This window comes from Hermetia illucens, chromosome 2, assembly GCF_905115235.1.
Source record: "Hermetia illucens chromosome 2, iHerIll2.2.curated.20191125, whole genome shotgun sequence".
Classification (NCBI taxonomy): Eukaryota; Metazoa; Arthropoda; class Insecta; order Diptera; family Stratiomyidae; genus Hermetia; species Hermetia illucens.
Genome location: NC_051850.1, coordinates 92,196,107 through 92,209,988, shown reverse-complemented (window position 1 = coordinate 92,209,988; position 13,882 = coordinate 92,196,107). Strand labels below are relative to the sequence as shown.

Genomic DNA, 13,882 nt, shown 5'->3' with positions numbered 1-13,882 from the left:
TAATATGCTATTATTAACTAGTATTGTTATTAATTGAGGGGCAGCTTCATGATTTTTTTTTCAGATTTTGCAGTTGGGTAGCTTCTGAGAATGGGTCCGTTAAAGAAATTATCATGGTGGACCCCCCGCACTCCCTGCTTTTCCAACAAATGTCAAAACTAAGACTGGCTTCGAAAAGTTCTAATCGAGACCTTCCATTTGATACAAATATTGCACCCCCCTTGCATGTATTAGGACCCCCTTTAACTCAATGTAGAAAGATGTAACGTATTGCATGTGTGGGTGTTCGCAGTTCCCGCCTTCTCATGAAAGGGTTACGTTAAGTTTCTGATACCTGATATTTTTTTCTGAGCAGTGGTTTGATTAAATCAGTTCATCTTAAGGGTTATATTCACTGCATCCCATATCAGCAATATACACCCCAACAACAAACATGTAAATTAAGTTTTAAGTTTAGAATTCACTAAATGAAAAAATCTCGTTGTAGAAAAAATGACTGAAAGTGATAAAATGTAAATTCTTATACTTCCACCAGAAAATTTAAGTTTAAGTGATATCGGTAACGAAGTTGGGTTTAGTACACTTATAATGAGGTGATTTTCTGGAGCCTTGTAGGGCTACTGAATCTATTGAGAACAAAAAGGAATCGGGAAAAGTCTGAAAAACGACTGCTATTGAAGAAAATGTATTGGCGGGATCGGCTCCAAACTGCGAAGTACATTAGAGAAATGTTTTTGAAGGAAGATGGAATAGAATGCAACATACGGACCGTTTCACGAAACTACAAGATAGTTTATGTGCTGAAAACCTGCCAAAAATCTTTCGACCGAAAAAATCGCAGAAGCATTTAGAATGGGCGGAAAGCGGACAGCACTCGAATTAAGAAGGATAATATTCTAAGATGAAACCAAATTCAATTTATTTGTTGGTGTTGACAAATTGGCACTGATAGAAGGATCGGTAAATGGAAATGCTTACAAAAACATTCTCGCGAACCATCTAATTCTATCAATGAAGGGATTCTATTCTCCCGAAAATGACCAAATTTTTTAAGCAAGATTCTGGGCCGTGTCATCGCTTCAAACTGGTTATTACTTTTAATTTTTTGTTTATAATTTGTTATTGTCTCCTGATCACTTGGTGAAGTATAAGGCATCCACACAATCAGACTCTGCTTCAATTTCGTTATCATCACACTTAACACTGTGAAAGGGATAAACTCACAGAAGCGAGATAAATAAAAGACGAACACAAAACCCATGATGACTGGAAATCGGAAGTTTGACTGAGTGGATGCCCTAGATTCCAGTAAGAAGTGAACAGGAAACACTAAAATTATATACATATGTTCACTAACTTCCACACAAAAAAGCTTTCATTTGAAGAATAACAGAAAAATATCACAAAACATCCTTTACAAACAGGCATTGTCCATTGCCGCTTACTGGTACGTACAGTCCATATATACATATATATTTATCATATTCAGCCTAATATTTCTGCTTTCTGTTCGAATGGCCCAAGTGGTTGAAACGCTGGGCTCTCCAAGAGGTCTGAAATTCCTGAGGAGAAGGATTCCAAATCAGAGTGAATGCCCAGAATTTTCTTTTATAGAAATGCTAGAAGGGACCAAACAACAAAGGACAGCCCGTGTAGCCAACCGATAAGGATCACTTCATATATATTGTATATGTATGGTTGCCATTTACCCCTTGGTGGGGTTTACTATTCAACCACAACTACACACCATCGTTTGCGTTTACCTGAAATGCACTTCAGTTCCCTTCATGATTTCCTGAGAAGCCTGCACTCCTTCTCTACCCGACCCGTCGATCATCTTGGGAGAGTGGATTCCACGGCATGGCATAGCTAGCAATGCAATTGTCGCTCCTCCTTCATGGGTGACTTATCCTATCCTGATCGGAAGGCCTGTACGAGTGCCAGGTTTGTGTGTCGACAAAGTTGTTCGTTTGTAATAGTATCCAGACAGGGATACGTTGCGGTAGCCGACACCGAATTCGCATTAGCTACCACTTGACTCTCCAGAGTACAAAAGGATATTGCCGCAAGTTGGAATTCTCGCTGGAGTTGGAGAAAGCGAGCATTCTGAGGAACCTTGCAACCGTTGCCCAGGAACATGCCCACATTTCAGAAACCACTATACCAATATTTACGACGTTTAGTTGGGCACATATTAAAGTTCGTTGGGGAATTATGTAATCGTCCTACTAGCGTGGAAATAACAGTCGACGATGTCAATTTATCAAGAGACGTTCCTTGTCTCACATCAATCTAAATACACCAGGAATAACCCAAATTTGAGAGCAGATCCAGAAACTAAAGGAAGCTAACGCCCAGAACCTCATCTTGGACGCACTGATTCTAACGATATCAGCGTGATTGAAAGGAAGTTTAGTTGTTGTGCCATCAAAAAATCGTCAACATACCTCTAACTGGCTCTCCAAACCCAGATGACGACCTGTGTTGCATTACAGCAGAGCTTGGGAGTATATATAGATTTGCAATTGAACGAGATATTACCGTAGTGCATCCTTAAGCTTTTTATAAATTGGACAATAAAAATCTGCACGGACCGAATCAAAAACTACTCGAATACCCTGAGCTAAAGAAAGTCAAATTCAAAGTGCAAGTTTTGATAGATAGATGACAATGAGGGTTACAACAAATCGCTCCACATGCAGTGGCAGTGAAGGTACGGCAAATATTATAATAGGCTCAATACTGTAAGCTAGCGATTAAGAAAACAAAAACCATAAGAATAAAAATAATAAATAAAAGGCTCAGAATTTTCCATTGGTATTCATTAATAATCTCTTGCTCTATATTTACGAGATGCATAAACTGTAACAATTTATTATTTTTAGCTTATGACCAGCTTATCAATCGCACAGAATAAAATTCACATAAATTATAAAATTTATCTATTCGTTCATTATCGGTAGACGCATTTATATATGTATTAAAAAATACACAAGACAATTCTGTTCACAAATCAGATGATGTTCGCTTGAAATTAAATGAAAAATGTAGGTGTATTTAAAGATAAAGTCTTAAAAGTTAGAATTTCAGCAACAATGTCCGTCATGTAAGCTATGGTCTGTCGATTTATGCGAAGATTTGTTCGAACTAATCGGCTCGGCATCGTTCTCCTCGCTCAGCTGTTTGGCAATTTCCCTAAGGTCTCTTCGCATCGAATAGGCGTCCTCGCCATCAGCATAGTACTTTGGTTCGATTTCAAGAACTTTGAATCCAAGATAATTTGTGTACAGATTCAAAGCCGCCCTATTGCTTTTGCGGACATGCAGTGAAACATATTCAGCGTCGAAGCATTCGACCATGGCCAGTGAAGCTTGATTCATAAGTTTCTGCGCAAGACCAAGTCTTCGATATGATCGTTTAACAGCTAATGAAGTAATATGTCCGTGCTTGCTGTCCTCGCCCGCTTCCGGCTCTTCCATTTTGGCAAGAACATAGCCGACAATGTTCCCTTTGTCGTCCTCCGCCACGTAGCTCAGTTGGGGCCAAGTGAGTCCATGATAAAAGTAGTATTTCATTTGATAATTTTCGGGCAAACAGAGTAAGTTACAATGTTGCATATTCATTAGATCCTCGGGCTTTGCGCATCTTATATTCATCTTGATTGAGTTAGAATTTCTCTATTGGGTAACTCGACTATATCAATTTTTCTAAACTATAGTATTTCTATTTTACTCCCTCCTGACCCGTCGCGTTCGATGTCTATCGATTTGCTCGTTGTTCACACCGTCACCGTTTGCTTGGCCCAAAAGTTCCCGGACCAATTTGAATTTTGATAAGAATACCTTCCAAATTAAGAACCAGCCTGAAATAAAAAAAAATGTATGCTTTAATCTCATCAAGCAGCTTTTTGAATTAAAAAGGAATAATGCAATAAACCCAGAATTTACTTGAATTCTACAAATTGATGAAACAACCTTAAAGATCCCGCCTCCAAAGAGAGTCAACGTCAATTATATACCCATGCGCAGTTCAGATTGAGATAAAATATTAATCTCCGCCAAGTAAACAGAGCAGCGGTAGCAAAAACTGGGGCATAGGGAAACTAACAACCTCCAGAAAAATGCTGCTTGACCAAAGGTAGACATAAAGCGGGGAACATGCGCAGCAACTTAGACGAACCCATCCAATGCCAAAGATGGGAACTGACAATGGAACTTCGATTGAAATAGAAAGGGGAGTGTCAGAATACGGTTTCAAAACTTCCTTAAAATGATCCCACTCTTGGATTATACGCATGGCATCCATAGAATCATAATCAAGAATATTGCAACCCACGCAGCATGAATTGCAAGCGCTAAAAACGAAGCAGTCAATTGTGTTGGGAGAGTAGTAGTAATTATCACCTCGTATGAGAATAGTTACCGGTGGACAAAAAAAGTCAGCGCACCTAGATACAGTTGGTTAAATTTTATACTAACCTATAGAGAAAACACGCTATTGCATAGGAAGAAAGTGATCCGCAAAGCAAAGGGCTCATTGACTTTCCATGTTTTGAAATAAGAATAAAAGGTGAGATCTACATCAACCATCAGATTGAAAGCGCAGTAAGTACCAAAAAGCCGGAAACGCAGTGCGCAAAGTGCTATATGTAGGCTCCCACATATCACAAGCTCGAAGTAAGTAAAGAGATGCTGCTAACATCGTACAAAGAACACGCTTGCTTGCTTGTCTCCTGGCCTCATCAAAACAACCGGGAGTGATTCTGAATACGGAGCTAACGGAGGAACAAACATCTTAAGCATGTCATCAAAAAGTGCAATCGAAATCTTCTCGCTACAGGATTATGTAGGTTAGACATAATTACTGAAAACATACAGAGTATATTGATGGTCATGATTAACACTGTACTTATCTACACAACACTAGTATACGTACTGCCCAAAGGTGAGCTGTTAACAAGCTACCCGCGGTCCAATGACTCGTCGGCCTCTGTACTACGAGTGGCATAACACCCTTGCCTTGGAGACACCACAGTTGCCACTTTTGGCCCTCGAAATGAATGGAAAGATTTGTAGCATAAAAACTTCAATTTAACAGAATCTGCATGCACCCATGCAAGCAGTAATTTCACTTGATTCAAGTCAATGTATTTAAGGCAGAGGTGTATGCTTCCAATCTGAATATCAGGGATAATCTACGGAGAAAATATAAACACATTAATATCCACATTCTCTCATAACAGTCAGTTATTATACCATACACATATAAAAATATAATACCCTGGCGACTGAAAACAAGGTAATATTAACGTGAGGCACGCAGCACCTTTATAATAATAATAATCGTTGGCGCAACAATCCATATTGCATCATGGACTTAAAGTGTGTTAGAGCACTTCATTCAAGACCGTAACGGTACACTGTAGGAGGTAATGTGGTCAGCATTGCGCTCGCCCGAGATTATTACGCTGATTTGACTCAGGTTCTCATTCACAACTGAGTTGACTGGTATCCGACATCCAGTCTCGATAACAAATCCCTCGGCCATCAGTGAGATTTGAACGGCGGCCTTCGGCTACGACGGCCCAGCGCTCTAACCCCTTGAGCCATCAAGACACTCAGCAGCTTTATGATTGAAAAAAAAACGAATAAACGTAAAGAAATGAATGAGCTCCTACAATCCTAAATTCCATTGGTAAAACCGTGGTCTACAAACATATAGCTATGAGAAACACACGAGACTAAGGACTTAAATAGGCCCGCCGACAGAAGTCAGTTTTGGATTATAGGCATAGCAAATAAATACTACAGAATAGACGATAGATCAAAGCAGCCGGATTTCTGAGCTCAATAGGGTTCCATAATATGGTATAATGGAAACCCAATATGTAGACTCTGGAATCAAGAAGCACAGCTCCCTCCATCATTGCAAATTTTCCGGGCTTATGCTGTGGAAACCTGCAGAATACTAAACAGGTTCGTATGGAACCGATTTTCAGCTGTTTGGGAACAGTTCAGGTACTTCAGCTACCAATACTACATTAAAAATCTAGTTTAAATCAACAGATTGTGCAAATGGCTTTGAAAAACTCCCAGAGAAATGTAATCCTTCCCAATTCGTTTATCCGTCAGAGCTTTGTTTGGAGGTTTGGAGTAATCAAGCCCCCTTTCTCATAGAGGCCGGGTCTCACATAAAGCCAATCAGAGTATTGCGCCTTATTCAATGCAAACCTCTTCGACTTCATTCCCTCGAAAACTGCAAATCTGCACTCTTACGGCGCAGAATAAACCTCATTACACAGTGCTCGGATGCACAAGAAACCCCGTGGACTATTATTACCCAAATGAGAGCAGTGTTTTGAAAGCGGGGAAGGTTGTTAACAAGCTCTATAAGGTAGAGAAATCTAGATGTTGGAATTGCGACAACGAAAATAAATCCAAAGTTGTCCGCTCCGCAAAAAGATCATTTTATATAGTAGCGAATTGTACAATGTCAAGAATCATTCCTGCCCCAAATGACAATCAGCGAATCCGGTTAGTTAAAATGATAGCCAGAAAACATCCCTTAAAAATATTAGAAATTCCAATGAAATCCGGAGTTCCGATGAACATATGGCAACTAGTTTCCAGACTCCTAGAAGTAACCGTGCTTTCTACAAAGTAGTAAGAAATAAAAGCCAGCCAAACTAATTGCATGACACGTCCCAACAGTCTTTACTCGTAAACAGTCTCCCAGTTTCTAATCGCCTACCTACCCGAATACTAGAGGCCAAGTACGCCTTCTTAGAAGTTTAAGGCAGATCTGGCTAAAACTGAGACTCTCCAAAAAATTGAGCTCAAGTGATACTGACTACAAGGAGAAATAAAGATTTTAGTAACCTTTAGCCGATTTTGAAAATCAATATTTTTGGCTCAAACTTGTTAGTGACTGCAAAGTCGGACTTTTTAATTGAAGACTTTCAATGTCTTCCTAGAAACATTTTTGCTTACAGGATACGAAAAACTACCACTTCATGCATTAATAAACTTCTGCTGTAAAACTCTTTGGCTAAAAGTACCATAACCGTGTCACCGCAGTTTCCTCTGATGTGAACCATACCTAGGAATGGATGCACATTCTCAAGCATATACTGGCGAATCAGAAAATAGAGGTTAGTCCGGAAGTTCATTGCACAGGAAGCTAATTGTTAGAGACAAAAACGGTGGACAGCCACAAGGTTGCTTTCCAAACTCTTTTCTGCTTAACTTGTATAACGACAGTGTTGAAGGGTTGCCGCATATATCCCATGTCCAGGTTATTTAAGAAACACATGAACATCAGGTAAGAAGGTGATCATTACATATTCGTCACAGCACAGGTTGCTCTCAATTATCTGGCCAGCTTGATAAATTATGGAGTATGAAGCGCGAAATCAGAATACTGTTTCATTCTATGGTGTCCTGCGCGCATTGAAAATTAATTCAACGACAAATTCTACAAGCTACAGAACAATAGCATCTGATGTCTGGACCTCCTCAACCAAAGGTCGGTTCTTTGAGGAAATACTAAGCTTGGAGTTGTTTCCTCGGAAATTTGGTGTCGAATTTGGGAGACCAACAATAAAATTCTTTGAAAAATCCCTCTAAAATTTTTTTCATTTCGGGTTTTTTCTATGCAGTGATTTTGTCAGGTGTATTTGTCCCGCACCAAACCTCTGTGAATTTCAGTAATGTTAATATTAAGGCAACAAGCCAATAATATATAAATTTCCTACCACGTATTAATAATTCCAAGACGAATAGCCACTTAGCAGTTACCCCTCACGTTACAGGTTAACAACGTGCCATTTGTTTTCTTGAGAGTCATCGTGAGCTGTATTATTTTTGACTAACTGTCACCGGTGCCCGTAAATCACAACAAACCCTGAACAACAAATTCAATTGTTTGAATATCATTTCCGCCATAACACAGAGACTAGAAGAATCGATGTAATTGTAGCTGGAGGAGCACAAAAACCTTACATTTGAAAAAATTCGATTACTACTTTTCATTAGGATACAATTCAAATGTAAAGCCCGAAAACATGCTAGATGCAATGCCCGTAAACAAAGCACTATTTACAAGCCACCAGCCTTTCACGTTTATAATCTTTGCTATATAAGCATGAACTTTTAGAGGATTAAGAGAACCTAAATCGACTGGGGTAGGAAAAGGCAATCTTCCTACCTGCGCTAACACGGGTACCTGTCATTTCCTACGAACGCAGCCGACACCAGTTCCGCGAAATGAATTTATCAACTGAATTCTTTACAGAAATAGGAAAATAAATCCCCTCTGCTGGTGCAAATAAGGGTCCAAATTTTGAGAACTGACTGAACTATTCTCATAATTCAAGAATGTTCCCATTGTGCCACGATCAGACTTGAACATTTACAAAATCTTGAGCGCTGTATGGTAAACAAATGCACATGAAAATGTGCACCAAAGACAAGAGTGCCTGCGTGACTTTGGTGAGAAAATCATAAATGAAAGACTGAGATCGACTCTTATCGCCGCTACTTGAAGCATTGCTGCGACCCGATTATGGAGAAATGATGTATCACTGATTTTGCAATAATTGATAAGATGATTATGTAAAAACGATGATTATGAAATGCAGCCCAGAGGAGAGTCCAAACTATAGGAAAAATTGGACCCTTGCTGCATTTTCATTGAACCCCTTCTATCACAACGTGCCCCAGTCGAATTGCGTGGCAAAGGTCAACGGAATATCCCCCAAACTATTCGTTTCTCTAAGCGACGTCCTAGATTGAATTCGACTCCAAACACTTGATTGGCTGCTTTAAGCACCGGTTAGCAGATTATCCAAATAACCATTCACCTTTTCGTAGAACAACTTAACAATAAGACACTGTCACTTTTCAAAATATGTCTTTTCACTCTATTTACCTATGAAAACGGATAGAAGAACGATGGCAGTCGATGTAATGAGCGAGAGCAAGGCCAGAATTAATTCCTGCGGATGCATTGGAAACTATAAATACACAAAACAACTAGAAAATTAACGTGACTGTTTCGAAGAGCCGCTACATGAGCTTGATAACTCCAAATTAAGCGTTTTGTATCTAAAAGCCACTCGTGCAGCCTGCGGTATGACAAAACGACGTCGTCACTCACGTCTTTTGATTGACAGATACGGACAAAATGACTGCAGTTCAGTGCATGACGACCCGGTGACAATTTCACAGGAGTACCAACCACGGGCGCGGAACGTCAATAAATCCTCATTTATTAGGTTAGGCACGACTTCGGCTTATTTCACAAACCATTAGCACCTTCTTGGAATTACACAGCCTGGAAATCCGCAAGTTTGAAGGGAATTTTCATGAAAAAGACACGAGCAAACCCCCAGCCTGGTGGGCGAAGTACAGTGAAGCTATACACTGAGAACCAATCAGCACATAACCCCCGCGAGTTCTAACACAATTTAGAAGTTTCGCACTTAACTTTCACCGCAGATACTTACTTGTTGGGCAATTCTGCCAATTGGTCACTTTCTGAGAGAAATTCCGGCTGGAGCACAATACAAAATTAATAAAGTCGAAGCCTCAATAGCACACCATTCCCAGACAAGTCGATCTTCTTCTTGCCAATATTTACAAACGCGGGTACTTGAATCTACGTTTGTCAATTGGTTAGTTTCAAATTTATGCGTGTCGTCATTTCCGACTTACAGTTATCAAAAACGGTAACAATATGAATTCGGTCAAGAACAGTCCGGGAAGACGTTTAGAAATTTGGATTTATAATACAGTGTGAACCTGCCTCTATCATTGCTTCTTAACTAGAACAGAAAAACATTCAATTTAAACATTGATTGGCAGAGACTGGGATGTACATCGCATCTCCGATCTTGCGCCAATGTAATTTTGATCACATTAAAATATCCGGCGATTGATCGTCAGACTATGTATGAATTTAGTTCGGTCAGAATATAAATGTTCTTCAGCTTTGATTGCAACAAAAACTTGAGGCGATTGAACTTGGGGTGAGGGGGTAACATCTTTGTAGAGGGTGTGCAACTAGTTCGTATTTGCCTCATATTACAGCTTTTTGTAGTACCCCTGCTTCTTCCTTCGTACGGCTTGTCTAAGCCTTCTTCAAAAATTGTCAATTTATCCAACTTCTCTTGATCCGGCTCCTCTCTTAACCTTTCTTGTTGTTCATTACCGGATTATTAGTATATATTAGCTCTCTCATCGAATCTAATTTTTCAATTCTAAAACAGAACACAAGCCCGAACTGCCATTGAAGTACGAAATGAGTACTATCTTGAAAGATGACTTTCATGAGCTCTTACCCGGGCTTGCTGACTTAATCCCTTCTCCATTTTATAGCGGAAATTGGCCAATGTTTTTCAGCTGGTTCCATTCAGTTCCAACGTTAAGCCTCGTTTCTTTCTTTAACGATACAGCGATTGCCAACATATATTACCGAACACAGGGCCGGGTTCCGACTGCAGAAAGGTACTCTTTTTATTTTATAACCTTAGATACTATAATAGCTAAGCAGTTAATTTCTCGCACATTGTGTCTGTTGGAAACCAACGGCCGGAAACAAACTACCTACTCCCGAAATACCCGCCTCTGTTGTGATTTATTGTTCTGGATAGCAACTAGACATCAAAGTGGGATTGTTCTGCTTATTTATGAAAACAAGTTGGTATCTGCATGCTTCAGATTTTAGTTATGAATGCTTTATGTTTTTCTTATATGAGGATTTTCGGGGAATACATGAGGATGGACGATTTCGTAGCCTACATAACGACGAAATCTATGAACGACACCGTGACCGCCAGGTTGCGGATAAAATCCGGCTCAATAGGTTGCGGCTGGCGGGTCACTTAATCCATATGGATGAGGATAATCCAGCCCGGAAAGTCAATAAGGGCAATATCTATGGTAGAAAAAGAAGACGAGGCAGACCCTGCCTAAGATGGAGCGATGGCGAAGGTAAGGATGCCAGATAGCTCTGAGGGATATCGAATTGATGGACCTCGGCGCAAAACCGGAATGTTTGGAGTTCCTTACTAAGGCAAGCCTATTAAAAATGCTTTCGCAGTTAGTAACATTCCAAACTTATTTACATTGGCATGCTAACCCAAAGCTCAGATAAAGGAGGAGTGTTTGAGGCAATATACTTTGTAATATTCTCAGTAAAACGAGCACAAAATGCTGAAATTAAGGAAAGATATAAATAAAGTAGATTTGGAATTACACCACTATGCTAAACCAGTGGGTGACAGATATATCAGACTATATCGTCACTGCACCTGCAACCTCAGTGGTCATGTGGGTGAAAAGGCAGATGACAACAAGTACCTAAATTTTATAGTGGGAACAGTAAAATACAAATGAACTGTATCTTCATAAGACGCCGATATTTTTTCACCACCAACATCGACCTTTGATTGCTGTCTTGCGAATCTAGCTACCGATAAAAAAGCATGAGGAACGCATTGGCTCTCCACCAATTAAATCGTGCCATTTCATAAGAAATTTGAAACACGTTGCAGAAACAGGGCAAACTGGAAGAGTGTGGCAATGACATGTGTCTTAAACTAACAACTGGCTACCTGGTACACTGGCAGATCTCTTACAGCAGAGGGAGCAGGTGCCAAGGTGACTGGCATGAGGCAAATGTACTTTGAACCAATGGATAAGCATACTAGCATATTCCAGGCAACTTCGAAAGGAACTATCGGGAACAGAACATCGCTATTCTAATCGACGACAGCCAAGCGACTTTAAGGCAATTAAACCCTACCAGGTGAATTCCAAACTGGTATGGCAATGACTTAACAGACTCTGGACTCGCTATATTGGAATGTAATACGAACCCAAGCCACTGCAGACTAAATTATTTCCTAGAGAAGCTAAGGGTATCTACAGTCGGTAGATTTTATGAGTTCTGGGATATTGTCCAGTACTTGTGCAAAGTAGGTTAAGTATCTGGGAAAATGCTTAATTCCAAATGCCAAGCTGACACATTAGGAAGTTCCTGTCGGTTATAGGGTTAAACGGCAATAATATTATTATTATTATTTTATGATAAACACTCGATACGAACGAAATCGGGGAAAACAACGGGATCTGAAAACATTGCATTGAGCTCTGGAAAGCGAAGAGCTGGGAACCAAGATTGTGGCTCAGTGAATTCATCAATCGGGTTATTGATGAGGGTAGATAACCATTTATCTGGTACGACCGGTCCTATATGGAAAAAGAAAGGTAACAGGATATTCAAACTACCGTCCAATCCCGTTGCTGTCTCATACGATAAAGATTTTTGAACGCATTGTTGTCAACCAAGTCGGGTTCGTTAAGATCTGTGGAATTGCATCGGCCTCTTTATATTGCATTTGAGGGCCTCGAGAAGGCGTTTGACCTTGTGTCACACAAACTCATCTGATATGCTACCGTAAAACATAACTAGCGCCAAAGGAACTCATGCGCTTGAAATTGCCATACGATGATCCCAAAAGTTAACTTCGAAGAGTGGCAGATATATCAAACTCGCTTTGTCTCGGTTGATGTTCATCAAGCCTTTGTTCTAGTTATGAACATTGTTATACGGGACATCCACTGCTCTGCTATGCAGATGACGATTTCGAGCAACTTGTTCAAAAATGGAATGAGTGCCTCATGCAACACGTTCTCCGACTGAATCTAAATAAAACCGAATTTTTGACGACCGATCCAAATGAAACAGATACTATCACTGTAAGTGGCAGTGACCTCCCAAGAACTGAGTGATCTAAATATCTCGGATCAAAATTATCAGCCAATGGTGAATTGTGTTATGGAATTGCTCCACCCATCAGTGTAACCTGGATAAAGTGGCGTTCCACATATGGCGTTCTTTGTGATTGACCTAACAACCAACGTCTCAAATCCAAAATATACTGCAGTGTTGTCACCCTCTATGGTTCTGTTTGTTGGCCGAATATAAGAGACAATGAACGACGTCTCGCGGTAATGAAGATGAAGGTGTTGCGTTTGGACCAGTGGCGTAACACGCCTTGATCACATCCGAAATGGTCTTGACGTAGAACACATTGGCTTCGACATGGTGGTTTCAAATACGAACAATGGAAAATAAATGCGCCAAAATACCAGAATTGCCATATTTAAGTAAATTTATTCCACATCAAGACCACCATTTCTTATTTAATGCATAATACTCCTAAATTTTCCATAATTAAACACATTATTTCTACATGTCAATTGAAAACTAATATAATTAGGCAACTTTATAGGTTTATAAGTTCAAAGTACCGTTCCGATAGTTCATTTTGAAATTTAGATGAAAAATCGATTTTGAAATTTCTGTAAAATTTGAACGACTTTTGCAATTGAAAAAATGTTCATTTATAAGAAATTGTATGTAGTTTCCAAAAATGGTGTCATATCTGGAATAAGTGATTAAGGCAGTGGAAAATTGTGTTGGGAAAGTCAAGCTTTTTGACACTATTTAACAAAAACGCTATAACGTTCTGTAATGATAAAAGATAGAGTGCCTATTCCATTGACTAATTTTCCTCAAACAAGTCATACTATCCGGCATTAAAATTTCTACCATCACGAACGGGACACCCTGTATATGTGGACTATATTCTATGTATGATGCCGTAAAGGGCAACATAAAGCTTCTGGGATTTAACGTGAGTACCTACCGTTAAGGTATAATCCCACCGTCCTCTTAGGACACGCATTGTTTTTGTGACCACAGTCAGAACCTCATTGTGACTAACAGCGCGGCATTGGCTTAAACTGAATGCAAGCTCAGTACTCATACCAGTGGGTATTAGGCCTATCCAACGCCTCTGGTGCATCTAGGGTGG

General features: G+C 39.8%; 1 protein-coding gene across 1 annotated transcript; it reads right to left on the bottom strand.

Annotated features, from left to right (window-relative positions):
- Nucleotides 1-2,807: 2,807 nt before the first annotated feature.
- LOC119649627 (N-alpha-acetyltransferase 10) lies at nucleotides 2,808-9,633 on the bottom strand. The gene is made up of 2 exons (XM_038051862.1): nucleotides 9,506-9,633; nucleotides 2,808-3,862 (listed from the first exon to the last, which is right to left on the bottom strand). The coding sequence occupies exon 2, from the start codon at nucleotides 3,654-3,656 to the stop codon at nucleotides 3,087-3,089; it is 570 nt and encodes a 189-aa protein (XP_037907790.1). The 5' UTR covers nucleotides 3,657-3,862; nucleotides 9,506-9,633; the 3' UTR covers nucleotides 2,808-3,086.
- Between the last annotated feature and the right edge of the window lie 4,249 nt (nucleotides 9,634-13,882).

Coding starts and splice junctions, on each gene's coding strand:
- LOC119649627 (XM_038051862.1), bottom strand. CDS start 3,656: ATGAATATAAGATGCGCAAAGCCCGAGGATCTAATGAATATGCAACAT.